Source organism: Tenrec ecaudatus, chromosome 2 (genome assembly GCF_050624435.1).
Source record: "Tenrec ecaudatus isolate mTenEca1 chromosome 2, mTenEca1.hap1, whole genome shotgun sequence".
NCBI lineage: Eukaryota > Metazoa > Chordata > Mammalia > Afrosoricida > Tenrecidae > Tenrec > Tenrec ecaudatus.
The window spans coordinates 208,925,142-208,952,143 of NC_134531.1; the positions used below are offsets into that span (position 1 = coordinate 208,925,142).

The 27,002-nt window shown below is 59.0% G+C and overlaps 1 protein-coding gene across 1 annotated transcript; it reads right to left on the reverse strand.

Moving 5' to 3' along the window:
• Positions 1 to 186: 186 nt before the first annotated feature.
• PFKL (phosphofructokinase, liver type) lies at positions 187 to 24,932 on the reverse strand. The gene is made up of 22 exons (XM_075542227.1): positions 24,757 to 24,932; positions 17,511 to 17,584; positions 16,464 to 16,541; positions 14,715 to 14,904; positions 13,185 to 13,350; positions 12,678 to 12,722; positions 12,141 to 12,249; positions 10,719 to 10,814; positions 10,063 to 10,155; positions 9,841 to 9,966; positions 9,064 to 9,128; positions 8,421 to 8,484; positions 5,612 to 5,758; positions 5,219 to 5,289; positions 4,265 to 4,352; positions 3,444 to 3,596; positions 2,778 to 2,942; positions 2,290 to 2,351; positions 1,962 to 2,073; positions 1,209 to 1,308; positions 1,016 to 1,121; positions 187 to 680 (listed from the first exon to the last, which is right to left on the reverse strand). The coding sequence occupies exons 1-22, from the start codon at positions 24,839 to 24,841 to the stop codon at positions 533 to 535; spliced, it is 2,343 nt and encodes a 780-aa protein (XP_075398342.1). The 5' UTR covers positions 24,842 to 24,932; the 3' UTR covers positions 187 to 532.
• Positions 24,933 to 27,002: the final 2,070 nt, after the last annotated feature.

Here is a 27,002-nt window from a genome sequence, read left to right on the forward strand (position 1 = left end):
CCCCCAAAGGACTCAGGCAGGGCTGCTGGCCCTTGGAGACCCTGGTAGAACAAAGGAAGGGCCTACTGCCCCAAGTGGGCAAAGGCGGGGCTGGGGATAGGGTGGGGAGAATGCTACTGTCTACCAGGGCGGCCACATGTAGTTCTACCTGCTTGCCCTAGAAGGGTCTAAAAACCAGACCATCCATAGTGGAGATGATTTTATTTATAGAAAAGGTGGCAAGGACTGCTCATCCGGAGTGGCTATAGCAAGGTCACACTGAGGTCCACAAGTAACAGCCCCTCTCAGAAGTGGCAGGTTCATGTCAGGCTTGTGAGCAGACCAGGGAGGGAGGGCTGGGCCGAGGCGTTTTGTCCGTGCGCAGGAGAAGAGGGAGGCCAGGGCTGGTGTCAGACCTGCCTGCCAAGGAAGGCTGGCTGCAGCAGGGCAGAAGCAGGCACCTGCCAGCCCCCGCCAGCTGGCCCCCAGCCTCCAGGCCCTTCCACCTCCAAGCTTGGCACTGCATAGGTCGAGGAGGGGGGCCAGACACAGCTCAGAAGCCCGTTTCGATGCTCAGGGTGCTGCGGGTGACGTGCTCCAGCTCCCCAGACACATAGTCGGCCATGCTGATACGGTAGTGTGCCAGCATCTTCAGCATGAGCCGAAGGTTCAGCCACCACTGCTCCCGTGGCATGCGGTGCCTGTGGGCAGGCAGTGGCTCAGGACAGGCTCCCCACAGGGGCCCAGTGCCCACGCCCCTGGCCTGCCATACCCCCTCAGACCCGCACACTACTCCCTGCACACCCCACCCCTTAGCACAAGCTCCTCCCCCTATACGCAACAAGCTCATAGCCCTGTAGGCTGAGCACGGGATAGGTGAGGAGGGTGGCCACACCCATCCCAGGCCTCCCTCTGGCACCCTCCCCACCCCCATATGCCCTTCAAAGGCTGCGAGTGGCCAGGGTCTGCAGGGAGAGCTAAGGCTGGGCTCCAGGCTAGAGCCTGGGGCTGGGGACAGAGCCTGAGTGGGGCTTACTCAAAATCGGTGTCCTTCTTGAGCTCAGTGACAGGGCTGAAGGCCACTGCCTTCTTCTTCAGGCCAATCACACAGGCCGAGTCAGGGGTATTGGCGAACACCCGCCCTGCGGACACAGGCATCTGTGAGGGGCCAGGCCCAGCACCGGGCAGGTGGGGGGGTCTTGACCACTGGCCCCGCCCCACACACGCACCCTTGCGGTAGACCGTCTGCAGCTTCTCTGACATCCACAGCAGAGCCTTCATCCCCAGCTTGGTACCATAGTTACGGTCAAAGGGGGTGGGTGCGCCACCCTGCAAGGAGAGGGGGTGAGGTCGTGTTCCAGGAGGCCACATCATGACCTCCCAGGAAGCTTCCCACGGGCGTCCCCGTGCGGCCCCTGCCAGGAAGGAAGAGGGCTGCCTCCATTTCTCCACCCCAGGCCAAGGCTCCCATCAGTCACCCACAACTCCGGGCCTCACGTCACGCTTCCCTGGGATCCTGCAGGCACTGAAGTGAGCCAAACACCAGGCTCCGGCTTAGTGCTTCCAACATGGGCAATACCACCCCCTGGGGGCCACTGGGGGCCACAAAGATGGACACCAACCTTTGTCCTGCATTGTGGGCTATACAGCAAATGGTTTCAATTTCCAGGGGAGTGTGTTTTTGTTTTGTTCTGAAAGGGGGTTGGTAGGAAGCTATGGCTTAGACAGTCAGGTGACTGGGGTGGGGGGAGGGCGGCCTGTCCAGAGGAAGACACTGAGACTTCGGATACACTAGCAAAGGGCTGGGAGCAGGGAGCGGGGTCCCCCCACTACCTCTTGAGGCCTCTGTCTCCATGCCTATAAACAGATGCCCTGCTGGCCGCCTGCGGCCTCAAGCACAGGAAGGAGACAGGACACATGGAAAGCCCTGGCTGGGAGCAGGGTCCCTCGACCCCTTTCAGGCCCCAGGCCCCCTTCCGTACCTGCTGCAGGTGGCCCAGGACATTCGTCCTGCAGTCGAAGACACCCTTTCCTTCTGAGGAGTAGAGGTTATACAGAAACTCCGTGGTGTAGTAGTCATGGCACTTCTCGTTTCTGCAGGAGGAAGCGGCGGGCGGGGCTAAGTGCAGCCGAGCTGGGGGCGGGGCTTGTCCCTAAAGAAGCACCCCTGCCAGACCTGACGGCAGGCTGCTTTGGGGAACGTCAGACCCGGACCCCTGCCATAGTCCTCCTTCTACCCTGCTGCCCCCCACACAGCCCCCTGGGTCTAGAAAGCTTGTCCCCCCAGCCCCCCAGCACCAGCAGCCGCACCGAAGCACCAGGCCCCTCTGGATCTCAGTCTTCATCTTCTCCGTCATGTGTTCCACGTTGGCCTGAAGGAAAGGAGGGGCCACACGGGAGGAGGGCCTGGGGTCAGGAAGGGACAGAGCTGTCTGGGGAGGAGGTATAGACAAATGGACAGGGCAGCAGTGTGGCACAGGGGCACCTGGGGAGAGGCAATGAGCATGGGAGCATGAGGGGTGGGGCGGGGTGGGGGGAGTGTGTTTACAGGGCTTGAGCACCGGCACTTTGGGAAGAGTCTGCTCAGCTGAGGGTGGTGACTGGACATGAGGCCATGCAGGGTGGGCAGGGCCACAGTGGAGAGGCGGGGGGCGGGGGCAGCCTGGGGTCTCTGCAGAGGGAGGCTTTGACAGAGGGACCATGCCCGGCCCAGTGAAGGCAGACCTGAGCATTCCTTAAGGTCTAGCCAGTGGGGTGGGCCATGGAGGTGTTCTGCATGGGCTGGGGGCCGGGGGCACCTTTAGGTCTTGAATATTGAATGGGTCCTCGAAGACGTAAGCTGCGTCGGCACCCACAGCAATGCCCGTCACGGTGGCCAGGTAGCCGCAGTAGCCTCCCATGGTCTCCACCACGAACACACGGCGCTTGGTCCCTGACGCTGACTGCTTGATGCGGTCACAGCTCTGAGGGACCACAGGGCCGTCAGCGACCCTCGTCACCCCCCTCCAACAAGAGATGGCGGGGGCCCAGTCTCCCCATGTAGTAATGCAGCCCCCTGAGCTGGAGAGGAGGCAGGCAGGGCTGGAGAAGGCAGGGCCGCGGGCCGTGAGAAGAACCATTCTCTCTGCAGGAGGTTTAGGACCGGGAGGAATGTTCTAGTTATTGGAGCTGTGCCCATCAGTAGGGGGTCCCACAAAGGGGGAGCACCATGCCCGGAAGCACGAGCAAGGGAGGTTGGGGTACAAACATCCCCTTAGGGCATTCCAGGGGGGGGTGTAAGGCTCAGACTTTATGAGTTGGCTCTGAATGTCCCCAAGGTGGCCATGTGAGGGTGTCCCAGCAATCAAGGTGTGATGGACTCAATAGCAGGGTGCAGGCAGGCAAAGCCTGCGGGGAGGGGGCTCCAGGGTGGCAGTGGGGGGTGTGTATATGGGGCAACAGCGAGTGGGTGCCCTGCACCGAACCTCCATGGCGGCGTTGACAGCCGTGTCGGAGCCCAGGCTGAAGTCGGTGCCAGGCACGTTGTTGCTGATGGTGGCCGGGATGACGCACATGACAATGCAAAGCTCTTCGTAGTGCCCACGCGCCTCCACCAGCTGTAGCACGCCCTCGTAGGCCTGGGAGGGCACCCAAGGGGGCACAGGCTCAGACGGGGCCCCAGGCCTATCACCCTGACCCTGGGCTGGGCGGGCAGCAGGCATCACACTCAGGAACTCAGGGAACTCGGCAGCCTCCCTCCCCTAGGGTGGGGTACTCTGTGGACTCCTTCCTGCCCAGGACACTGGACAGGGCTCCTCTCCCTTAGCCTTACTCCCACGGTCTCAATGGGCTTGGCAGGGAAGAGCTAAGAGCCATGGGTTACTCGTGGTTTTCAGGGGCTTGCCAACCCGACCCAGCCAGCACCTGGACCATCCTAAATTGTACAGACACAGGCTGGGCTCAGATGCTCTGGCCTCTCCTGCCCCGGGCTGTCGCCCATGCCACAATCCACAACAGAAGCAGGCTCAGAACTGAGAAGCAGGTGCTCCTGCTCCTTTCCCTGGGCCTCCCTCCCCAGCGCCAGCTGCCAGTACTCATCGGGACTTGATAACCCTTCTGAGAAGGTGAGACTTTGCACCCCGCCCCCTGCTACTTTGCGGGGCCCCTACTCGGCCCTGCAGACTCGGGAAACACTCCCCACACACAGGTGTTCTGGAAGGACCACCTCAGGGGCCCCAGGCAGAGGGAGGGGGCTGCTCCTGGGGTCTCCTGGTCCCGCCACTCTTCCCTGGGGCAGCCGGCTCACCTCAAAGCCGCCGATGACCAACAGGGCGTGGATGTTGTAGGTGCGGATGTTCTCGACAATCTTCTCCAAGTAGGACTTGGGAAGGGTCCTGCAGGCAGGCACACTCACAGAGTGAGCACTCAGGGACCCAGGTCCCAGCTGTGAGCCCAGGCTGGAAGGATGCACCTCACATTCCCCACAAGCGCAGCACAGACCGTGCCTGGCATGCCAACACCGGGAATTCTCAGGAACCCCAGGGTGCAGCGATGGCCACTTCAGAGAAAAGCTGGAGGCTCAGCCCCTGGGCGGGGCAGGGGGTGGAGTATAACCCCCAGGTCCCTCCTAGGCTGGGTGGAAAGGGCAGTCAGGACCTCCCTGCTCCCCCTGCCATGCCAGGCTTTGTGCTCAGGGGCCCAGAATCTGGGTCAGCCACTGAAGCTGCCGCTCTTGTTTCTGAGGTCTTGGCTTCTCCGTGGAGTTCGAAGGGGGGTGGGGGGGTGGGGGTGGGATGCCTCCTCAGCCTTTCTAGTCAATCAGATGGAGGGGCGGGAGGCAGCCAGCTCCAGAGCTGCACAGGCCAACAGTGTCTGCCTGGTTCACTGCAGAGTGGTTCTCAGGCCACATGGCTGCCTGCACCCCACCATCCCCGAGCTGGACGACAGAGCCCACCGGGCCCTGCAATGACATGCGTGGACACTCCACTCCCTCCTGTCCCCAGGGGAGTAGGCCCAGTGACACTGTAGGCCTGGGGTTCCCTGAGCAGCACCCCCCCCCAGGACCCCTAGTCAGGTGAGCTCCCCTCAGGAAGGTTGCCCCATACGAGGACAGAACACCTGCTCCCCAGAAAGGGGGGGAGGGGGGCCCTCCTTCCCCAAGGCCTCAGGCTGCCTTCCCCTGGCAGCCACATACCTGGAAACCATGCTGGGATCCCCCGCCCACCCGCCATGCCACACAGCCAGAGAGCCTGGGCCTCACCTCTTGGTCCCCAGCATGGAGCCACCACGCCCCAGCCAGCCAGCCACATCGTGCCAGCCCACCTCCTGTACCTGTCAGAGAGACTCGGGTTAGGGAGGCTCGCTGCACTGGAAACCAGGGCTGCAGACATAGTCCGGGACCCTGGATGCCTGGGATGGGCATAGGTGGAATGGCCACCAGCACCCCCACCTGCACCACCCGGATGTTACCCCCCCCGAGACAGACAGACACACACACACGAGTCTCTGCATGGCATCATTCATCTCATTTCATTCCGGGCTGTTACATGTGGCTTCATCGTATAAGCGAGCCCACAAGCCACACGACCACCACCTCCAGCTCCAGCCCCCACAAGGAAGCAGCCTTAGCCCTCGGACCCTGGCCACCACCTACCTGTCCCTTGGCCAGGCCCTCAAAGCCGTCGTGCACGACGTAGACCGTGTGGCCCTGGCAGATGCCGCAGCGCACAGCCGAGCGCACAGCCGCATTCATGCCAGCTGCCGGGGCGCCCACATTCAGGATGGCCAGGGAGAAGCTGGTCTTGGGAGAGCAGAGGGCGGGGAGAAGAGCATGAGGCACCATGGGCGGGGGAGGCACCTGCCCCACGTCAGGGGAAGGGGGTCCAGGTATCCCCACAGACATTGTAAGGCAAACTCCCCACCCTGGAACAGATATACCTGGCCTGCTCGTCTGAGCAAGCAGCCCGGGTGGAGCTGTGGGTTAGGCCTTGTGTTAACTACAAGTGTGATGGTTCAAACCTAACAGCCTCTCCAAGCGAGAAAGACAAGGCTCTCTGCCCTGTCAAGCTCGCCAGTCTCGGGAACCCTGAACAGGGCTTCCATGAGCCGGAATCCCCTGGGTGGTTTCCACCGTTGGCAGATTCTTGTCATGGCCAGGGGAAGCGCTGTACATGCCCCGCTGAGCACAGGGTGGCCAGTCTAGCTGTCACCACGATGGCCAGGCTATGGGGCCTCCTGAAACCTATACCAGCCTTGGCCCTCGGGGCAGGCAGCCCCAGAACCCTTCCCCAGAGGTGGCCAGCCCGGCTGCTGTAAATGTGCCAGCAGCTACAGCGTGTGTGGGTGCACACAATAAGCACGGGGGAGGGGGGTAGTTCTTCACTCCTGCCAGAGACTGCTTCCAGGCATGGCCGGCACTGCGTACTCTCTCCCCAATCCCACAGCCCCTTCCTACAATCCCTGACAGAACGGAGCGGCCAGAGAGCACGTGCGGAATGGTCCACTGCAGACGGGTAAGCAAGCACAGGGCGCCTGTGCTGCTCCTGCTTATTGGGGAGCCCACCCCCAGAAGAAACTCAAAAAGCACCAAAATTCAAACAGTCTGCTTCAGAGCCGACTCTGGTTCCCGGCAACCCCCTGGAGGTGAGAGCAGAAGCCCGCCCTGTCAGTGTGCAGTGGCTGAGTTTGTGGAAACAGATCACCCGGCCTTGCTTCTGAGGCACCTCGGAGTGGCCGCAAACCTCCAACCTTTGGGTGAGCAGCTGAGCATCTCACTGTTGGCACCACCCAAGAGTCCCAAAATGTGCGTGTGTGTTGAATATGCATTCCATCATGCATTTCACCCACTACATCCAAAACAGGGCACCTCTGACCTGCGTGACCTGAGATCAGTCATGCTAAGCCACTGATGGGGGTGCATACACTCACCACCCAAGCCAAACTCACTGCCATGGAGCAAATACCAACTCAGGTACTGACGTCAAGCCAGGGGAGAAGTGCCCCCGTGGGGCCCAAGATGGTAACTGCTTACAAGAGTAAAAAGCCTGTCTTTCGAGGAGAGCCTGGTGGTTTCGAACTGCTGACCTTGCCGTTAGCTACCCAACAGGCAACCACCCCACCACCCTGCATCTTTAGAGCGACGCAGGCGAGTACATTTCGCTCGGACCAGCGGCATTTCAAGTGCTCTGTGGCATCTACAGGTATAGATAGCTCTGTGTGGGGCAGGGGGCCCCAGGACGCCCCAAACAGAAGCCTGCCTGCCTCACTGCACCTGAGGCAATCCTGCCCCAGGACCATCCTGGGATGGAGATGAGACCCCTCCGCCTCCCCTGCACTCTGGTGCTGACAGCATTTGGGAGAAAAGAGGCTGAGAAAACAGGACACTTGGGAAGGAGCTCTCACAGGGCAACGCAGGGTGCTCAGCTAATCTATGGCAGACACTAACCCTCACAGTGGCCACTATGCCTGCCCGGACTCACTGCTGAAGGAAGCAAATTCCCTCCGCCAACACAGGCGCTGAGCACCAAGAGCCAGCCCTCTGCTTGGGCAGCCGCTTCACCACGTGGGCAGCAGGACAGCCCAGGGAGGCAGTGGGAGTGAGTGTGCAGGCCCAGGAACAAGCCCTGGCCAGGGAAGGGCCGGTCTCAAAGGGTACCAGAGCTGGGGCAAAGGACCACGTTCTGGCCATGAGGGCAAGTCACCCAGTCAACTGAATGAGGAGCAGCTCCCTGGCACACTCATGGCCTCCGGTGCTCAGCTCCCCTCCCACATACCCACCCTACCCCCCAGACCCCTCCTCTGGGTGGCCTGGCTTCTGCAGCCTCCACCTGCCATCCCCACACACTGATAATACCCTTTCTTTGTCCACAGTCACTGAAACGTGAGTCTTCTATGAGCCTTCAGGAAGAACACCCATTTCCTCCCCAGGGTGTTTGGTTGGTTGGTTTGGTTTGGGGAGATGGGAGTAGGGAGATTGAGTTCTGGTGACAGTGGTTATGTATTGGGCTGCTAACTGCAGCGTCAGCAGTTTGAAACCACCAGCAGCTCCGGGGAGAAAGACGGGCTTTCTGCTCCTGTATAGCGTTAGTCTTAGAAACTCACGGGGGAAGTTCTACCCTGTCCTATGGGGTTGCTATGGGTTGGCACTGACTCAGTGGCAATGGGAAGTTTCATAAATGGAGCTCTTACCCCTGAGCCCCCAGCTCTTAACCTGATCTAGATGTCCCCAAGCAACAATGTCTCAGTGCCCCCGCCTCTCTGAACATGGACCATGGGGACCCACGGGTGAGCAGTTCGGGAGCTGCAGTGGACAGGGCTGGGCACACAGGTGAGATCATGGCAAGAAGGCCCCTTGCTCAGCGCGGGACACCAGCTTTCTCCCAGGTACCCTAAAGCTGCCATCGTCTGGCTGGGCTCAGGGAAGACAGGCAGCAGGACCCAAGGGGAGGCTGCACACACCCTACCTTCTCCTTGGAGACCTTCTGATGTGCAAGGAGCTTGTAAATGTTCCAGTTGTTCTCGAAGCTCCTAGAAAGGAAGCCAGCCATGCTGCAGCTCAGCACATGCCACAACACGGTCAGAGGACCCAGCACACAGCACAGTCTCTCCACACACGGCCACAGCTGACACCAGCACACGGTCCCATGGTACACGACCCACAGCTGACAATAGCACACGGCCTCCTGGTACACAGTCTACAGCTGAGCGGGTAATGCAGGACAGACAGTAATGCAGCACGAAGCCGCATAGCACAAGGCAGTAGGGTCACTGGGCCTGCACCTCGGTCTCTGAAGAAACCAGTCACGCTGCCTGTGGTCACATGGCCCAAGACCCACACAGCCCACCATGAAGGAGCTGGAACAATGGAGTCCCACTCTTGCCTCAGGTAAAAGGTATAAGACCCCCAGGGCATACAAGCCCACAACAGCTCCCTGGTCCACCCATGTACACCCACACCCTTCTGTGGTGTCCAGCCAGCCCCTTCCGGCCCCTTGGTCTGTCCCTGCCTCTCCCTCCCACAAGAAGCAGCTTCCCACTGCCTCCTTGGCCCCGTCCACACTGGGCTGCACAGCAGAACTCTGGAGAGAGTTTCAGGGGGAGCCTCACCTGCCCCGCAGCTGGATGGCCTCCTCAAAGCGCTTCTCATCCATGGCCTTCTGTACCTCCTTGGTCTTAGAGTAGAGAAAGAGCAGACTGCTGGGGCCAGGCCTGGCACTCACTGCCACCCCTGCCGAGGAGGACAGCCCCAGGCCTGCTGGCCAGTGCACACCCAGCTCTCAGGAGGGTGGCCTTCTGAGTAGGACTTGCTGGCTCTCCCTCAGCACCCGTCACCCTACAGCACCTCTCAGCTCACCCAGCACTCCTTGGCTTCCTCCAGGCCCCTTGGAACTCAGCAGTGCCCCACAGCACCTTGGCTTGTCAGGGACCTCCGGTACCTCTCAGATCACCCTGGGTTCCCCTGGTGACACCCCATGCCCCAGCTCTCCCCTGGCTCCTGCAGTTACAGAATCTAAGGGCTTGCCCTGTGCCCCACCATCCGACCAACTGGATGCACCCAGGATGTAAGCCTTTGTCCTGCAGGGCACAGGGTGGGGCAGGAGGCATCAGGCACCTACAGCCACAATACAAGCAAGAGGCCTAGTGTCCACCCACCCACAGGGACTCACACTGCCGAACACCAGGGTCCTGGAAAGGGACAGCCAGGAAGAAGCCACCCACCCAGTCACAGGAAGGTGGTATCGGTTGGCCTTGCAAGGATTATTGGTCTGACAGCAAGCCAGCAACATAGGCAGAGTGAGAAAGAGTGGTGGGTGGGAGAGAGGGCAGGGCAGGCAGACCGGTGGGGGCGCAGCGGGGATGGGGCGGTGGGGACCCAGTGCTCACCATCTGCACACACTCCATGAGGGGCAGACGCACGGACTGGTTCCCAGAGAGGCTGACCACGCAGGCCGGTGTGTCAGGCGTGGCTTCCAGCAGGGCCATCACCGCCTCCACGCCCATCTTGCTGCTCTGTGAGAGAGAAGAGGGTGGGTGGACACCAGGAATTCAGCCCCCAACCCAACCCCAGCACACCTGCCACCCCACCTGGAACAACAGCCCACCTACCAAGACGCGGTCAAACGCCGAAGGGGTTCCTCCCCTCTGCACGTGGCCCAGCACCGTCACGCGGGTGTCAAAGCCCAGTCGCTGGACCACCAGCTTCTCACAGGAAAGGAAGGTCAGCGCTCCTGGGCCTCCAACTGGCCCCCACAGCCCCACCCACCACCAGGACTAAAGGTCTTCCCTGAGCTGGCCTGAGGCCCGTGCCCATAGGCTGTGAGCGTGGGGTCAAGCGCCATCAGACCGTGGCTCTCGGTCACAGCGCACATAGAAAGCCACAAGGGGGGAGGTTCCTGGCTGGGGACAGACTCAGGGCTGGGTGGCCAAAGACAGAGAGAGTCAGGCTGGACCCAGCAGACGGTTGGTTTGACTGCTTTGGGTGGGGGTGGGGCTGCCCTGCAGGGGCGTGTCCTGAGGGAGGGTCCCCACAGGGCCAGGGAGCCCAGGCCCAGCAAGTGCTGATTTATTAAGGGGAGGGCACACGGTGCTGTGTCCCAGCCCCCCCGCAGGGCTGACCTCTGAATCTGCCCTGGCAAAGCACCTCTCCGTGGGGTGCAGGAGGCGGAGCAGGTGGGGGACCAAGAGCGCCACCTCCAGCCCAGGGCCCCGCACCCCTCCCCCACCACGCGCGCCAGCCCCCTCGCCCCACCCAGCGCGCTCACATCCTTCACGTATTTGGACGTGATGGGCTTCCCGTGGCGGTCGATGGCGCCCTCCGCGATGATGATGATGTTCAGCCGGGACCCCCGGCTCCGCGTCTACGCCAAAGACATAGGCCCAGGGCTCAGCACCCTGCCCCCATCATGCCGACAGATGCTCCACCATGGCACCCACTCCCAGACCCCCACCCCCCGCAGGGTCCTGGGCTGGGTGCCCTACACCGCGCTGGGCACAGCCCAGGGCGCTGGCCCAGGTCCAGGCCCTGCAGAAGGCCCTCTGTGCCTGGAAGGCCCCGTCCAATTTCCATAGAGAGGACGCCAAGGGCAGCGTCCCAGATGGTCTCAGTTACTCAGGGGGCCCTGACCACCAGAACCCAACCCAACAGGGAAAACCACACCCTGTGGGCCCGCTGTGACAGGGCCCCGCCCAGATAGTGGCCAAGAGAGAACAGCCTGTGGTGGGCCTCACCCACTGGGCCCCTTCTCCACCCTGCCCCTTCACTGCCCTGGAAGGTTCCGGGGCTGGCCCATGATCCTGCCCGGCGACTAGGCAGAGCTGCACAGTCACAGGGAGGCTGAGGTCAGTCAGAGAACCAGCCCACGGACCCAGGCTCCTCCTGGGTGGGGTCTGCACTCTCCACTCAGAAGACTGAAGGGCCCCAGGCTCTGACCCTGGGACTTCAGAAAACACACACACACACACACACACACCACCCCACCCCCACCCCACCCTGTAAGAGGGATACTGTGGGAGGGAGCAGAGACAGCCCTCTGCATCCTGAAGAGACTCCAGCATGCCCTTTAATAGCCAACCTACCCTCCTGGCCCTGCGGTGTGTGACCCTGGCCTCTACGTACCCACACTCACTGCCCCAGGGCCTTTGCACTGGCAGTACCTTTTCGTCCTACGTCCTCACAGCAGCTCTGCAAACTCCCTTTCTGCTCTTCCTGACCTGTCACCTGCCTGTCACCATGTCCCCAATGGAAGACCTAACTGACGTGGACACTTCGTCCAGCCCTCAGGCTAGAGAGGCTGTCCACAGGGCCCACACCTGTCCTCAGGGCCCAGCCCTCGTCGGCAAGGGTGTTATGCCTTGGACCACCTCCCAGAGCTGCTGTGTGCCTTAACCACTAAACCTTTCCGCAGGTGGGGCCAAGCTCAACACTGGCTGTCCTATCTGCCCTCAGAAGTTGGGACCAGTCACGTCCCTGTCTACTCATCTGTACTCTGCCATTTCCACCTCCTCAGCTCAGTGGGCGCCATGCTGCTGGAGGTGCCCAAGTCACGGGACCTCGCTGCTCTCTGCTTCCTCCCCACCCTGGGGCACCACAAGGCAGGGCCCTTGAGTGAGCGAGTGAACAGCCAAGCCGCCCACAGCTCCTCAACGTGGTGGGCAGACTGAGGGGCCAGCCCACGGGCACTCACCACACCCAGGCGCTCACACATTAGGTTCTCCCAGCCGTCTTCCGGGGGCGCCTCTGGGATGAACAGCCAGTCGGCCCCGGAGGCCAGCGCAGACACCAGGGCCAGGTACCTGGGGGCAGAGAGAAGCTGAGCCGCCACACAGCCGCCTGGGCCAGAGGTTGCCCCAGCGGACGCAGGGCCTTCAGGCCTGGACCAGCACCAGGACCCAGGCACTGGCCTTCCTCACCCCCCCGCAAAGCAGGCGCCTCTGAGCTGCCCCTTAGTCCTTGTTGCCTACACTCTGCCCCAGACACAGGGCTCTGCACCCCTGAGTTCTGCCTGCAAGGTCCCTCACCCCTCCTCTGCGTAACTAGGGTAGCGCCTGCTGCCTGCAGACAGTGTGGGGCAGGACAGAGCCGTGGGCGGGACAGCAGGCCACAGCATAGACAGCCCCTGCTGCCGCTCCCGGATGATGTCCCGACTCCCCCTGGCCTTGAGCTGAGCAGGACACACCCTCCCTCCCCCTCCTACCCTCAATGACCAGGGCATCCCCCTTACCCGCAGTGACGTCCCATCACCTCTAGTACGAATGTCCTCTGGTGGCTGTTAAGGCAGAACAGAGTGGAGGCATCAGGGGGTGACCATGGGATGGGGACTGAGTGACACTCCAGGTGTCATGAAGTACAGGCTTGAAACAGACACCCCATCCCCTACACTGAGGGGCTTGTCTTGGGGCTAAAATACACCTCAGTCCCTGACTATCCCTAAGGCCAGTGTGGACCGAGCATCTATTCTGGTGGTGGAAAGCCCGTCACCCGCCCGGGTCTGGGTCTGGTCAGCCTGGCCAGTAAACCGGAGGTCCCATGCAGGCCCACATCACCACCAGGGATGGGCGGGCCACATGACCAAGGCCCCAAGGAACCCTAGTCAGAGATCAGGACAAAGCACAAAACTCTGCCTTCCCCCTACAACCGTCCGTCCACTAGACTGGATGACAGGACAGTGCTGCCAGCCCCGGCCGGCCAGCCCCATTGCTCAGGTAGGAGGGGCCGTGGCCTTGCTGACCTCTGGGCAGTGGTGGTGATGGCGTCGATGACCTCCATGATGCGGTGCAGGGCCGAGTCGGTGCCGATGGTCATGTCGGTGCCACAGAAGTCGTTGTCGATAGAGCCCACCAGCCCGGCAATGTTGAGGTGGGAGTAGGTCTGTGCTGTGTTCTCAGAGATCTTACCTGGCCAAGAGGGGCATGGAGGGATGGCTGAGGCCCAGCCCCTGCAGCCACTACGTGGGGGGAGCAGAGGCCCCGCGGGACCGCCTGGGGCCCTCAGTCATAGCCCACCCGGTGGGTAGCCCAGCAGGGGCCCAAAGCCCCAGGCTCAGCCTCCTCTTTCCCCACGGCAGATGGGACCAGTCACCCTGATGGGACAACCCCAGGGGAGCGGTGCCGTGTGCCCTACCCCAAAGGGGTCCACCCAAGAGGTCACTTTTTAACTTCTGCAAAATGCTCTCTGGAGCCATAATAAAGAAGTCTTGTCAGCATCAGCATAGGAGGCCATTGTGGGTTGAATGTGTCCCCCACAAAGACATGTTGGGCTCCTCCTCCCTGTCCCTGTGACTGTGGTCTTGTTGGGAAATGGGGTCTTTGAGAATGTTAGGTTAACACGAAGTCACACGGGAGCATGGTGGTACCCAACCCTCCATGAATGGGGTCCTCACCAAAGAGATGGGACCGAGAGACAGTCACACACAGGAAGGACAGCCACATGATGGTGCATCCACAAGTCAAGGACCACCCATAGCTACCAGAATTCTGAGCGCTCCCACCCCCATCCTGGGCTCTTGTCCTAGAGACTTGGAGACTCCGGAGAGAGGGCAGCCCGTCAAAACTGAATTTGGAGCCACGGCCTGCAGAGCCAGGAAAGGCAATGTCTGTGGCTGGCAGCCACCACTGGCAGTACTTTGGGAGACTGGTCCAGAGATGTCCTAGCACTCTGTCCCCTGGGTCCTCAGCTCTTAGTCAGGCAGTTGGTGGGGTCTCAGAGGACGTGACCTACGTCACAGGCTCCTGGAAAGGACATTGAGGCACAGCCTCGCCCATGTTAGTCTTCCACGGGCATCCTCTGCTTTGGGGGACCCGGTGAGGCGTAGCTGACTCTCCCATCCCCAGGTTCAGCTCACTATACATCTTCCCAGGGTTGTCTGTGTTTTAATTTAACAGTGTGTCGTTGGGAGTAGATTTGCTACATTTTTACAAACTCAGTTCTTTCCGAGTGCTCACTCCACACCCAGTATCACAGAGTAGTTTTGCTACATTTTTACAAACTCGGTTCTTTCCCAGTGTTCACTCCACACCCAGTAACACTGGACAGATGTCTTTCTAGCAAACGAAGTATGTAACATGAGTGACACAAACCCAGAAGTGCAGCAGTGGCCTGAGTGTTTCCCGAAGCCAGAGGGGCAGACAGGGGCCGGGGAGTGGACACCAGCTCAAGGTGGAGGACCAAGGGCCACCATCAGGGGCCAGGACCAAGGACACCCTAATGCGGGCCCACAGCATGTGGTCTGGGCCAGGGCCATGCTAATTCACAAACCCACCTTCCTTCACCAGTTCGGCCAGCAGGCTCCCCCACTCGCTGCGGAAGATGTTGGCACCGGTGAGGCTGCCGTCGCCGCCGATCACACACAGGTTGGTGATGCCCCGCTGCACCAGGTTGTAGGCTGCGGCCCGGCGCCCCTCCCGAGTGGTGAAGGCCTTGCATCGTGCACTGCCAATGACTGTGCCGCCCTGCATGGGGACAGTTCATGGGTGGCAAAGGATGGGGAGGCCCCCAAGCAGGCAGAAGCTGGGCAGACCCTGCAGATCAGAGAAGCCCAGGGCTGTCTCCACCCCCACAAGGGAGGTGAGGGTGCTGAGGGGCAGAGGGGAGGGAGGGAGGAGGGTTGGGCATATGCAAAGTGCCGCACACAGCACACATGCACTGACACACTTAAAGAGTCACACTCACAAACACACAGTCACTGAGAGACACAAATACACAATCACACCCCTCCCAAACACATAGGGAGACGCACCCACTCTCTGACACACTTAGACACATGCAGTCACTGAGGGACACAAGCACACAGGGGCACATGCACTCTGACACACTTAGACACTCACACTACAACACACATAGACACACACAGTCACTGAGGGACAAAAATACACAATCACACGCCACACACACACATAGGGAGACACACTCACACTCTGACACACTAAGACACATACAGTCACCGAGGAACACATGCACTCTGACACACTTAGAGTGGCACACTCACACTGACACACATAGACACACTCACAGACACATAGTCGCTGAGGGACACACACACACATGCACACCCATAGGGACACATACTCACACTGACACAATTAAAGAGACACGCACATGCAGACACACCACACAGTCACAGAGGGGCATCAACACACACTTCCATCGAGTTTATGTCAACTTACAGAGACTGTGCCCATGTCTGGGAGTAGAAAGCTCATCTCCCCTGGAGCAGCTGGTGGTCCCAAACTGTGGGACTTTCAGACCACAGCCCAAGGGGTAACCACGAGGCCTCCAGGGCCCCGGCCCCAGTCACAGTCACACACGCCCACTAGCACACGGTCACTCACCCATAGGAACACGCTCGCCGTGGTGGTTAGACTGTCAATGAGACGCTCCTGGCTAGGGGCCGAGTTCAACCTGTCAGTAGGTCACAGTGTGGTGCTGCCACTGTGGGGGTGGAACGTCTCCCTCCCTCTCTGCCTCCACCTTTCTGCTTGCTGGGGCTCTGTGCCTGCCTCCAGGAGTAGCCCCAAAGGGGTCACCAGACCCTGAGAGCTGTCAGCGTCTCTGCCACGTTTCCACCAATTTTGGAGCCACCCGGCTCTAGGATCTTCCTTCCTGCATCCCGCTCCCTGTTCTGTGCCCCCAGCCCACAGTGATGAGTCTGAGGAGGGCCCAGCTAGCCTCGGACCCATGGCCTTGCATTGGACTGGGTGGGATACCTTTATGATATGAGATGGTCACTTCCACAGAGCTCTTTCCTTCACATACACAGACGTACGTCACTGACTTAGTTCCTCTGGACAAGCCGGCCTCACACACACACATACACTCACTGAGATCAACTCACATGCCAGACACATTCAGATTCACTTGCACACACATACACACTCACATGCCCGTCCCGTAGCTGGGACTGAGTGAGACTGCAGGCTGAGGTCCCGGGCCCACCCCCACCACACGCCATGGACAGCCTGCGTGGTCACAGAGCAGGAAGAGCCGTGGCCACGCCACCCCGCGGACTCACCAGCTGGATGATGTTGGAGACACTGAGCCAGTTGGCCTGCTTGATGTGCTCACCTCCTTCCACAAGGCCCTCATAGCCCTGAAACCAGAGGGGCAACAGCATGGCGGGCGGCCCGGGACAACCGGACAAGTGCTGCCTGGCTGGCCCTTTAGGACTGGCTGACCGCCAGACCCAGGGCCTTGGGAGATGAGGGCCTAGGCCGGCCAGTGGTCACAGAGCTGCCCAGGAAAGTGGCCAGGCCTATGGACCCCTGGGCCCCACCCACCTCTGCCAGGCTGGCAGCCTCATCCCTGAGCAGGGACATGGAGGTGACCAGGTGCACGGGTTGGAACAATCTTGCTAGGTGAGTCTCCATACTCCGCAGGTGGGAACCTGAATAAGACTGGTGCCTTCCAGGCCCCTCCCCACAAGGGAGGGTTCTTGTCTTCCCATGTCCCTGAGCAACTGTGTCCCTCTGTGAAGTGGACAGAGGCAGGTCATGGGCCTACATTCTTTGTATCTGGCTTCTGCTCAGAGCCTGTCTGTAATGGGGAGCCACACTGCTAGGGCAGCTCGGCTTTTTCTGTGCTCTCTCCCTGGTCCCTGGAAGCAGGGGGAATCTGGGGGGTTCTCTGAGGGGCTATGAATCTTCTGAGCACTCCTATCTGGTTATTTGAGGGAGTGCAGTAGGTGGGCAAGATTAACTTCTCACGGAGGGAGGCCTGCAGCTCCCTGAGAGCCACCTCCCCGGGCTCAGGAAAACCCAAGCCTCTCTCTCACTGGCCCAGGACTCGCTGCCAGGGCCACACCAGTACCCACCCATACAAGGATGAGCAGAAAAGTGTCCAGAGCAGGTGGCCACAAGCCCATAGACCTCTGCACCTGCACCCACATTCCCCCCTGGGCCAGCAGAGACCTTGGCTGGACTGATAACACCCCTTCCCACTCTGGGGGCTAATGATACACTGGCCAATTGGGAACCAGACCACCCAGACTACCCGTCCCCTGCCCCGGCAGGTTTGGTTCCCTTCCCAGCCCCCACTGAGCCCAGACCCCAGGGAACCTTACCTCACAGACAAGGAAGACCTTGGCTCCCACGTAGATGCCCATACGGGTCACAGCTCTGACAGCTGCATTCATTCCTGCAAAGGGACGGAGGGGACCAGTTCACGCCCACAGGTGCCTGCCCTCATCTGCCACCAAAGGGCTGCTGCCTGGGCCACAGGGCCAAGCCCCCACCCAGCCCACACTGGCTGTCAGACCTCAGCAAGGGGATTTGGCCTCCACCAGATGCCATGAACACCGAGGAGCAAGGTGCTAAGGAGAGAAGCTAGACGCGCCCTCCCCGCCCCCGTGAGGGCACTGCGCTGCCGAGAAGGAAGGTCAGGCGTATGCCGAGGTGAGGCAAAGACCCTGGAATTCCTCACGCCAAGGACCACGCAGTCCTGGGCTCTGTGACTCTGAGCAGGACGGAGAGCTTGGAAGAAGCCCGGAACGCTTACTCAGCCACCAAGGAAAGTTCCAGATCACTTCCTTGTCGCATAGGGGCTGGTACGCCCCCAGACTGTGGCCCAGAGTCACCCTCCAGATCTGGAACTGAACTTTCCCCCAAGTTACAATAAGCAACCATCTAAGACCCGAACAGCAGCATTTACCCCAGCCCAGAGAAAAGGTGGCGGGATGGAAACGGGTAGGCAGGGAGGGGGCGGGCTAAGCTGCCACCCGCAGAGGGAGTGACAGCGGGTGAATTGTCCAGTGTAAAACTATGATCCACTCTGGAAACCTTCACCTCGTTCACAATAAAACGTTTGGTTGTTTTGTTTTTTTGAAGTGTTGGGTTTAGAACCATGCTGCTCTGGGATGGTCTCATGAACGGAACTGAAGAAAGCCCTCCTCCAGACCAGATTCAGCATATTTGGGGTTGGGGAGACAATTCACAACCTAACCAGGGAGAGGGCAGTCCCTGAGGCTGGGGAGCACTCTGGCCAGGTTGGATGATTGGACTGAGCTCAACCGCAGGGTACCCAGGTGTGAAACCCACAGGTGCTCCTGAAACCTGTCCTGAAGGAAGACCCCAGTGGCTTTGGGGGAGGCACGCGTGCTGCAGACCAAGCATGGTTGCTCTCTGCCTCCCTCACGGCCAGGAGAAGGGATCCTTGAGAGGCTGGAGTGTGTGTGTGTGTGTGTGTGTGTGTGTGTGTGTGTGTGTGTGTAGGGCAGCAGTAGCCAGGAAGATTTGGACCTGTATATCCGCCAGGAAGATTTGGACCTGTATATCCGCCAGGATCCTTGAGAGGCTGGAGGGTGCGTGTGTGTGTGTGTGTGTGTGTGTGTGTGTGTGTGTGTGTGTGTGTAGGGCAGAAGTAGCCAGGAAGATTTGGACCTGTATAACCCGCCAGGAAGATTTGGACCCGTACATCCTGGTTGGCAGTGCAATGCCCAGCATGTTAGTGGGTCTAGTGCATGCTGACCATGGGCACAGTGAGTGGCCAGGTGGGGTGGGCCCAGGAGTGAGAGAGGGGTGCCAGTGGTTTGCCCCCCAAGTCCTCCCTGGAAAACGCCCATCGCGAAGGCACCAAGGACCTAGTTCAGAAAGGGAGAGGTGAGGGCCCTGTGTCATCAGATAGAAAGAAGCCAGGCCAGGATCACTACACCAGGGGCCAGACCTGCCCCAGACTCTACCTCATCCTCACACACCAGCTGGGACTTGGGGCAACCTGCCACCTGGGAGCCCAGAGCTGCATGGCTAGCCCACCATGGTGAGCTGCCCCCAACCCAGGGCATGGTGAGCTGCCCCCAGCCTAGAGTCTTCCCTGAGGGGCATGGATGGCTTGGCTGTGCTTGTTGACAGGGCCTCCAGGAAGAAAGCCGACACTTCGCCAGGTCCCCCGAGGGTTCACAACGGAGGACCCAGACCTTTGGCCTGGTTACACAAGTCTGACCCTGACCATCTGCAGCTCAGAAGGCAGAGTCTGGGTGTGACAACACCTGACCCAGGGAAATTACACCACCCGGTCCGGAGAGGGGCAGCCGTCTCTGGTCCTGCCTCGAGGAGGATTAGCCAAACCAACAGCAGAGCCCCCTTCTCTCACCACCCCATGGTTGTGGGGCACAGAGGACTATGCACACTGCAGCCTTCACACTCCGACAGGGAGACCTGCTCCCTGGGCCACCAGCCCTGCCCCTGTGGCAGGTGCCAAGCCTGGGAACCACACACAGGCAGGCTTGAGGTCCAGGCCTGGGCTGGCAGGAAGTAGGGAGGCAGCAGCTGGGGGCAGGCAGAGGAGGGAGGAATGATCAGAAACACAGACTCATTATCAAACCTGGAGGTCTCTGGAAGCCACAGGCCCAGGCCCTGGAGTCATGGCCATGTCTCTTGCCAGCCAGGTGGGCAGTCCCAGTGCCCTCAGGATGGTTAAGGAGTGTTTGAACCCCACCCAGACTTCCAGATGATTCTAGGCACTCTGCCCAATAAAACCTACTTGGCCCCAGAGCAGAGAGCAGCCAAGAGCAGGCTCTGCATTCAATCCTCAACAGAGGAGTCAAATGCTCTTGAATTTGAGAACAGGGTCTCCCATGACTCCCACCCCCATCTGTCCATGTGTCACACTGTGACGGTCTGTGTGTCGCTGTGATTCGGACCGGATGGATTTCAAATGCCAGCAGTCACTCAGGGGAGGCAGGTTTCAGGGGAGTGGCCTGACGAAGACAGAGTAGGAATAATGCCTATTTAAAAAATAAAAATAGCACGGGCCTGCCTTTCACAATACATTCCCCACTACACCAAATCCACTATGCGTGCGGAGTCATGGTGGCCGCTAAAGCCTGTGCAGGACACCGCAACGTGGCTCCACAGGGCTGGAAACCTTGACCGGAAGACTGCCTTCTCTTTCCCCAGGAAATAGCACCCCAAACTTTCGGATTAGCAACCCAACGCTTACTAAACCCACCTTGGGGGCTCCTTTGAAAATTAAATCCCTGAATATCCTACCAAAGCCACCAACCGCAAAGACAGCATCTAGGAGTGGGACCTCGTGTCCAGAGGGGAGAAGACGAGCTGCTGATAAGGAGAGTATCTTCAGAAACCATGCGTCTGCCAAGCAGACAGTCCTCACAACCGTGTAACACACCAAAGGCATTCCCACGTGCCCACAGCTTAACAAAAGCACAAAGAGCCCCGTCCGGAAACGGACAGACAGAGGACTCGGAGAGGCTTCACCACACAGATCCCACCAAAGTCAGCATTTAGCCACAACACACACGGGACGAAGCTCACAGGAATTAGCCATTACAAATCCAAGACGGATCGCCTTGGAACACCGAGTAGAACCTCACGGTGCTGTGGGTTCCCGAGACTGTCGGGAGGTGTGGAGTAGAAAGCCTCTTTTTTTTCCCGCAGAGCACCAGGTGGTTTCCAACTGCTGACCTTGGGCTTGGCAGCCAAGGGCATAGCCCCCAAACCACATTGAGATACCACTGCATGGTGACTAGGATGGCTTTTGGTTTTTTGCCTTTAATGTGGAAAATAATCATTGCTGATAAGGAGGAGGTGGGAAAACTGGAACCCTTATCTGTTGCAAAATGGTACGGCCGCTGTGGAAGGCGAAGGGGCAGTGCCTCAGACACCAGAGCTCCCAGAGGGGCCGCAATGCCACCGCGAGGAATTCGCGGCACTGGAACCCAGCTCTGGGAACAGACCTGCAGGCTGACTTCTCATCACTAGGCCACCCCTCTAGCTGGTTCGGCTTACTTAATTGTACTAGCATGGCTGGCGTGGGGCAGGGTCTAATGACTGGAAATACCAATTAGCCGGGCAAGGGCAGCATTGGTTATTCAGGGGCGAGGCAGGGTGGGGGTGAGAAGAGATGGGTGCAGACGAAAAGGCTTGGAAGTGACTGCTCCTGAGAAAGATCAGGGCAGTTGTCATCAGCCCCCTGGACACCTTTGTATCAATTCCTCTGCTAAAATCCATATCCCGGGCGACATCTCAGAGTGTAAGATATGACCGAATAATAATCTATAAATCATCGAGGGTTCATGTGGGAGAGGAACAGGGGGAAAAATGAGGAGCTGATTCCAGGAGCTTGGGTGGAGTGCAAATGTTTTGAGAATAATGAGAGCAACGATGGATGTATGGATGGATTGTGATAAGAGTTGTAGGAGCCCCCAATAAAGTGATTAAAAAAAACAAAAACCTGCTGTAGCATGGTGATTAAGAACAGGGTCAAGTTGACGTGAAAAAAAAAAGCGTAGCCCTTTCCATACACCCGCCACTCTCACACCAGCCAACAAGGAGCAGGCTGTGCCTGAGAGGCCTGTCTGGCCCCGTCCTCAGCACTTTTGACTCGGGCTAGAGAGGAGGGCCATGGACCAGGTCACACAGCAGCTGGGTGGGGACTGAGGCTCCCTGAGGCTGGTTGGTTGGCATCGTCCAACCCTCAGGGAGCTGTGCATTGGAGCCCTCCCCGCCCACTGTGGTCAGCCTGAAGCGCATGTGGGACCACCTGGGGTGGGGTTGGGGCACACACTGACAAGGGTGAGGCACCTCCCCCCGTGAGAGATCCTGGGTTTGAGGACACAGGGGCGCAGGCATGGTTTCTGGGCTCCATTTCACAAGGGGATCCCTGAGGGCAGCCAGTACATGGAGGGGCCCGCCCCTCCCTGCCCCACTCAAAGGCAAAGGGAGCATCAAGCCTGCAGTTGGGAAGTCTGGGGGGCCCATCAAGGGCAGTCTTCACACCTTCCCAAGCAAAGGCTCCGGGTCTCCTAGAATACAAGCCCCCCAGGTCCAGGGATAGTCAGCACCTACAGCATCTCCATCACATCAGCCCTGGACAGGGGGTGGGGTGGGGTGGAGTGTGTGTGTGTGTGTGTGTGTGTGTGTGTGTGTGTGTGTGTGTGTAAAAGAGGGAGAGTGAAACCCTTGAATCGTCCTCTCTCAAAACCCCGAGCAGAAAACCAGTGCGGATCCAGTATGGGCTCTCTCACTGTGTGCAGTGAGAGAGCACAGGGAGAGCCAGGCTGCCGGGAGCAGGGACAGTGAGGACACCTGCAGGAAAGGCAGAAGCCAGACAGCCCAGTCACTGGCTCCACACTCCCCGCTGCTTCCAGACGCACTGCTCATCCCATAGCCAGCAGGGCCGCCACACTCCAAAGACCCTCACCAGACGCGAATGAGTGTGGACAAAGTGGAGACCCCAAACCCACCTGTAAGATAATTGGACAGTCCCTCACAGAAGGGCCACGCAGAAGGGCTGATGACGTCCAGGGTACGGTCTAGCACCAAGGAAGCGCATCACCACCCTCAGGTCTTGAATATGTCCATCCCTCACAATCATGGTCTTAGTTCACCTCATCCTCATTAATCGTGACACCTGCACATGCTTATTTGTATAATAAACACATGGATGAAAGCCAAGATAGATAAACCTTCAGAAACAGTAACGGGGGTATCGATCCCCTGAGGCTACAGGATGGGGGTTGGAGAGAGGGAAGGGGGAGCTGACAGCAGTGATGACTACACAACCCCACTCAAGGGGAACAAATAGCAGAATGGCAGGTGAATGGTGGCAATAATAATAACAATAATAATATGTAATATAATACGGGTTCCTGGGGGTAGGGTGGAAGAAGGGAGGGGATAAAGGGGAGCTGATATCAAAGAATTTAAGAAAGAAACTGCTTTGAAACTGATGGTGGTAGCTATTGTAAAGTTATGCCTGATCTAACATAATTATGGATTATTATAATATCTGTAAGAGCTCCCAATAAAATGATTGGTAAGTAAATAAATAAATAATAGATAGCTAGATAGATAGATCGCTAGATAGACCGACCCTTGCCAGAACCAGGGGTCGTTCCCATTGCCTCACTCCACCAACAGCCCAAACTGTCTCCCTGGGTACCTCCCCCTACTATGAAGGGCGTGGGGGAGTCTCTACACACACCCTGCCACACCCTCAGCTATGTCTCTGTCTAGTAAAAGGCAGCTGGAGCAGAGAGCTCCTGAGCTTGCTTGTGCCCTAGAGCCCAAGGCTGGGAGCTGTGACTTCCCTGTCAAGTGGTCTGGCCCTCCTGTGATGCCTGCTGAATCCTGAGTGCCCGCCTGCCACCACCACCCTTTCCCGTGGGTTCATTTGATGACGCTTCAGAGTGACCACTTCCAATTCCTCCTCCCCACCCACAAGATGCCACTGCCCAGCGCTACTGCGGACGTGCAGGCTTGCACAGCTGCCCGGCACTGCCCAGGCCCTGGGGCTTACCCAGGGCAGGAGGGTGGGTGGCCCTGCTGAGGGGGGATGTCTTCCTAGGCTGAGTGGCTCAGCTTCCTTTCTCAAAAATGCCACCTACCTTCTCCCTCCTGCATTTCTAAATACAGGGTAGGAGTCAAGGGCAGGGAGGCAGGTCTGTATTTTTTTCTGAAACCTTTTCTAAAAGGGAAGCTAGGAGATCCTGACAAAGTGCCCCAAGCGATGGGCACTCTGCAGCCTGACTCCAGACTCCTGATGCCAGTCTGATGCCAGTTAAGAAAGGGTCCCCCTAACCCTCAAGTTAAGATATGCTAAGAGCCAGAAACGGGTATGTATGGATTGTGATAGGTGCTGTAAGAGCCCCCAATAAAATGATTTTTTTTTTTTAAAGAGCCAGAACCAGGCTCAAAGGCGGTGCCACCCTGGTCATCCCTGGGCACAGGCACTGGAGGCCAGAAGTCAGGGCCCCAGAGCAAGGGTCAGACCCAGACCACTTTCATCCAGCTCTGCCAGGCCCAAGAGAAGAAGCAGGACTTCGCTAAAGAGATCCTAAAACCAGGTACCGCATACCTGCTCCCTCCACGCCACGCCCCGGGGCAGCCCAGGGCGGGGACCCGTTTGACCCAGCTCCACACAGGGTCCCAGAGACAGGAGGGGGAGGAGACGAGGGGTGTCTGTTCAGAGGTGGCCATACTGGCCACGGTTTCGGAGGGAAGGCGGGCCCCGGGCGCCCCAGAACCAGGAAGGGCAGGGCTCTCGGCGGCAGGACCAGGACGCGGCCTCGCGGCTCGCGCCCGACACGTGTCGCTGGGGCCGGAGCGCTGGGCGCCCGGGCGGCGGAGGCGCTGGAGCGCGGGGAACCCGCCGTGTCCCGCCGCACGTACACGGCCACCGGCGCGCGGGGCGGAGTCCGGGTCCCGGGGAGGGAGGCGCGGCGCGCGGGGACGGGGCGCGGGCCAGTCCCGCGCCCCCAGGGCTCCAGCCCGGGAATGGCGACCCCGAGGGTCCCCGCGACAGGTAGATCGGCTGTCCCGCCCCCTCCGGCGGCAGAGCCCCAGGCCCACCTTGAGCGTCGCCGCCGCTGGTCAGCACACCGATGGCCTTGCCTGCCGCCGACATTCGCAGCTTCTCCAGGTCTACGGTGGCCATGGCGGCGGCCCAGACCGAGGGTCTGCGTTAGGTCTTCCGCTACCAGGACGCGCGCCTCGGCAGCTTGTCGCCGGCCCCGCCCCGCGCCGTCTGCGCCACCGCGCCGGCCCCACCTCCCTCTTCGACCCCGCCCAGCATTCCTCTGGTGCCCCAAGCGCCACTTTTGACCTAAGGTGTCGCTAGGGCCCTGACAGCAAGTACAGACTCCAGAGATCACCCTGCTGCCCAGTAGCAAGTCTACGGCTGATAGCCTGGTCACCTCCAAGCAGAGGGACCTAGAGGATCCTCCCCATGGCCTCAGGTGGGAAGCTGAAGGTAGCTCTGGGACTCAGGCTTGGTGGCACATGGGGGCAGGCTGGACCAAGGACAACCCTCATTAGAAATGCCCACAGGGCCATCCCGTCCCTCCCCACCCACCCCCTCCAGGAATCCCAGGGCCCCCCCAGCACCCACTTAAGAGTCTAAGCAACCCTGACAATAGCAGTGGCCAGCATCCCCCACTCCCCAGTTGGGGACTTGGATGACCCTGGCCTGCGGGACTGTGGATCTTTATTAAGTCTCTAAACTCACTCAATGTAACAGAAATTACATTACATAACTTTCCAGGTGCTATTAAACAAAACCTTTACCCCATATTCTAAGACATTAAAAAAAAATAACGAAAAACTATTCAGCCATAGGATAGCCAGACCACAGCCAGGAAGAGCAGGGAGATCTGACCCCACTGGAGTCAGTACTGTGTTGCACCCTGCCCACCCTACTTCTCCACACGTACTGAAAGTGACTCGTGCACAATTTTAGTGATAGGTTCGTGTCTAGTTGAACCTTGTTCAAGAAGAGCGTTGCTGTGGGCCACCATTGGCCTTGCTCCCATTCGCGACACCTCGGCAAGCTTCCAGTCGTGGGAAGGCTTCTCTGGGGCAGGAAAATCCAACAGCAAGATGGCACGCTCACGTGACTGCGGACACAGGCCTCGGTTCCTCACTGTCTGTGCTCCGGAGCCTGTTTGTCACTCAGTTCCTCCCCATGTGTCCTCTCCACAGAGCTATGGAGTGTCCCCACAACATGGCAGAGAGCAGCCCTCAGAGTGAGGGAGGGGGGCGGAGGGCAGAACAGGATATGGAGAAAGGGAGGGGGGCTTTCCATGACATAATCCTATATCATCATTTTCATCCTAATTCTCTTATGAATGCCTGATTGAGCTTAAGGCTGGAAGAATTAAGCTCTGCCTTTGAAAGAGAAGAGAATTTACAAATGAACACATCTCAGAACCTCCCACGAGTCCCTTGGGGGTAAGGTGTGGACAGTGGCTGCCTGAGTTCTAGAAAACATCCTAGTCAAGGCTCTTGGCAGGGCTATGGCATGGACAGGGCCTGGGTGTCTGGCACACAGTGGACCACTCGGCAGGAGAAGACCAAAGCGGGCCTTTGGGCAGGGATCCCTGTCCTCTTGTACAAGAGGGAGAAGTAGGAAAGAGGAGGCTCCCCAGTCACTGGTTAAGCCAAGAAACACAGATAGGAATCTGGGCCACTCCGCAGCCTCTGGACTCGGGATAAGGAGTTGGAGCGATGGCAGGACTTTTATAGTTCTGGTGAACAAGGGTGGCATGTTGCCAGGGCCCCGGAACTCCAAGGTCATCGTCCTAGCAAGTGTTACATAAGAGTTGCTTGGGATGGGAGGGGAATCTGAGAGCTGATTGATACCAAGGGCTCAATAGAAAGTAAATCTCTAAAAAAAAAAAGAAAGAAAGAAAATGTCTAGAAAAGAATGCTGGTAACATATGTACAAATATGCTTGATACAATTGATGTTTGGATTGTTATAAGATTTGTAAGAGCCCCTAATAAAATGATCTTTTAATTTGAAAAGCGGGGGCAGAGTTACTTAGAAGCAGAAGTAAGCTAGCAGCAAGCAGGAACATAACCGTGCAGGCTGTTCTCCTACAATCCACCCCTCAAGTCTGCCTCTGATCATCCCGCTGCTCTCCTCCTCTGCAAAGGCCCGGAGGTCCCCAAGGGGAGGCGGTACAACAATATAGGCAGATATAGGCACGGGCAGGCAGTCAGGCTGCAGCTGGAGGCACAGGCTCCAGAAACGAGAGAAGTAAGCATGTCAAACAACTCTATTCCCATGGAAAGGCCAGCCCCCAGCAAAACCTTCAG

What these genes read in the sequence shown, in the direction of transcription:
- PFKL (XM_075542227.1), bottom strand. Translation starts at nt 24,841, where the DNA reads ATGGCCACCGTAGACCTGGAGAAGCTGCGAATGTCGGCGGCAGGCAAG. An exon ending in TGGTCATCGGCGGCTTTGAG is followed by an intron (nt 3,597 to 4,264) that starts GTGAGCCGGCTG and finishes GTGCCCTCCCAG; the next exon opens with GCCTACGAGGGCGTGCTACA. An exon ending in TCAATATTCAAGACCTAAAG is followed by an intron (nt 2,352 to 2,777) that starts GTGCCCCCGGCC and finishes CCTTTCCTTCAG; the next exon opens with GCCAACGTGGAACACATGAC.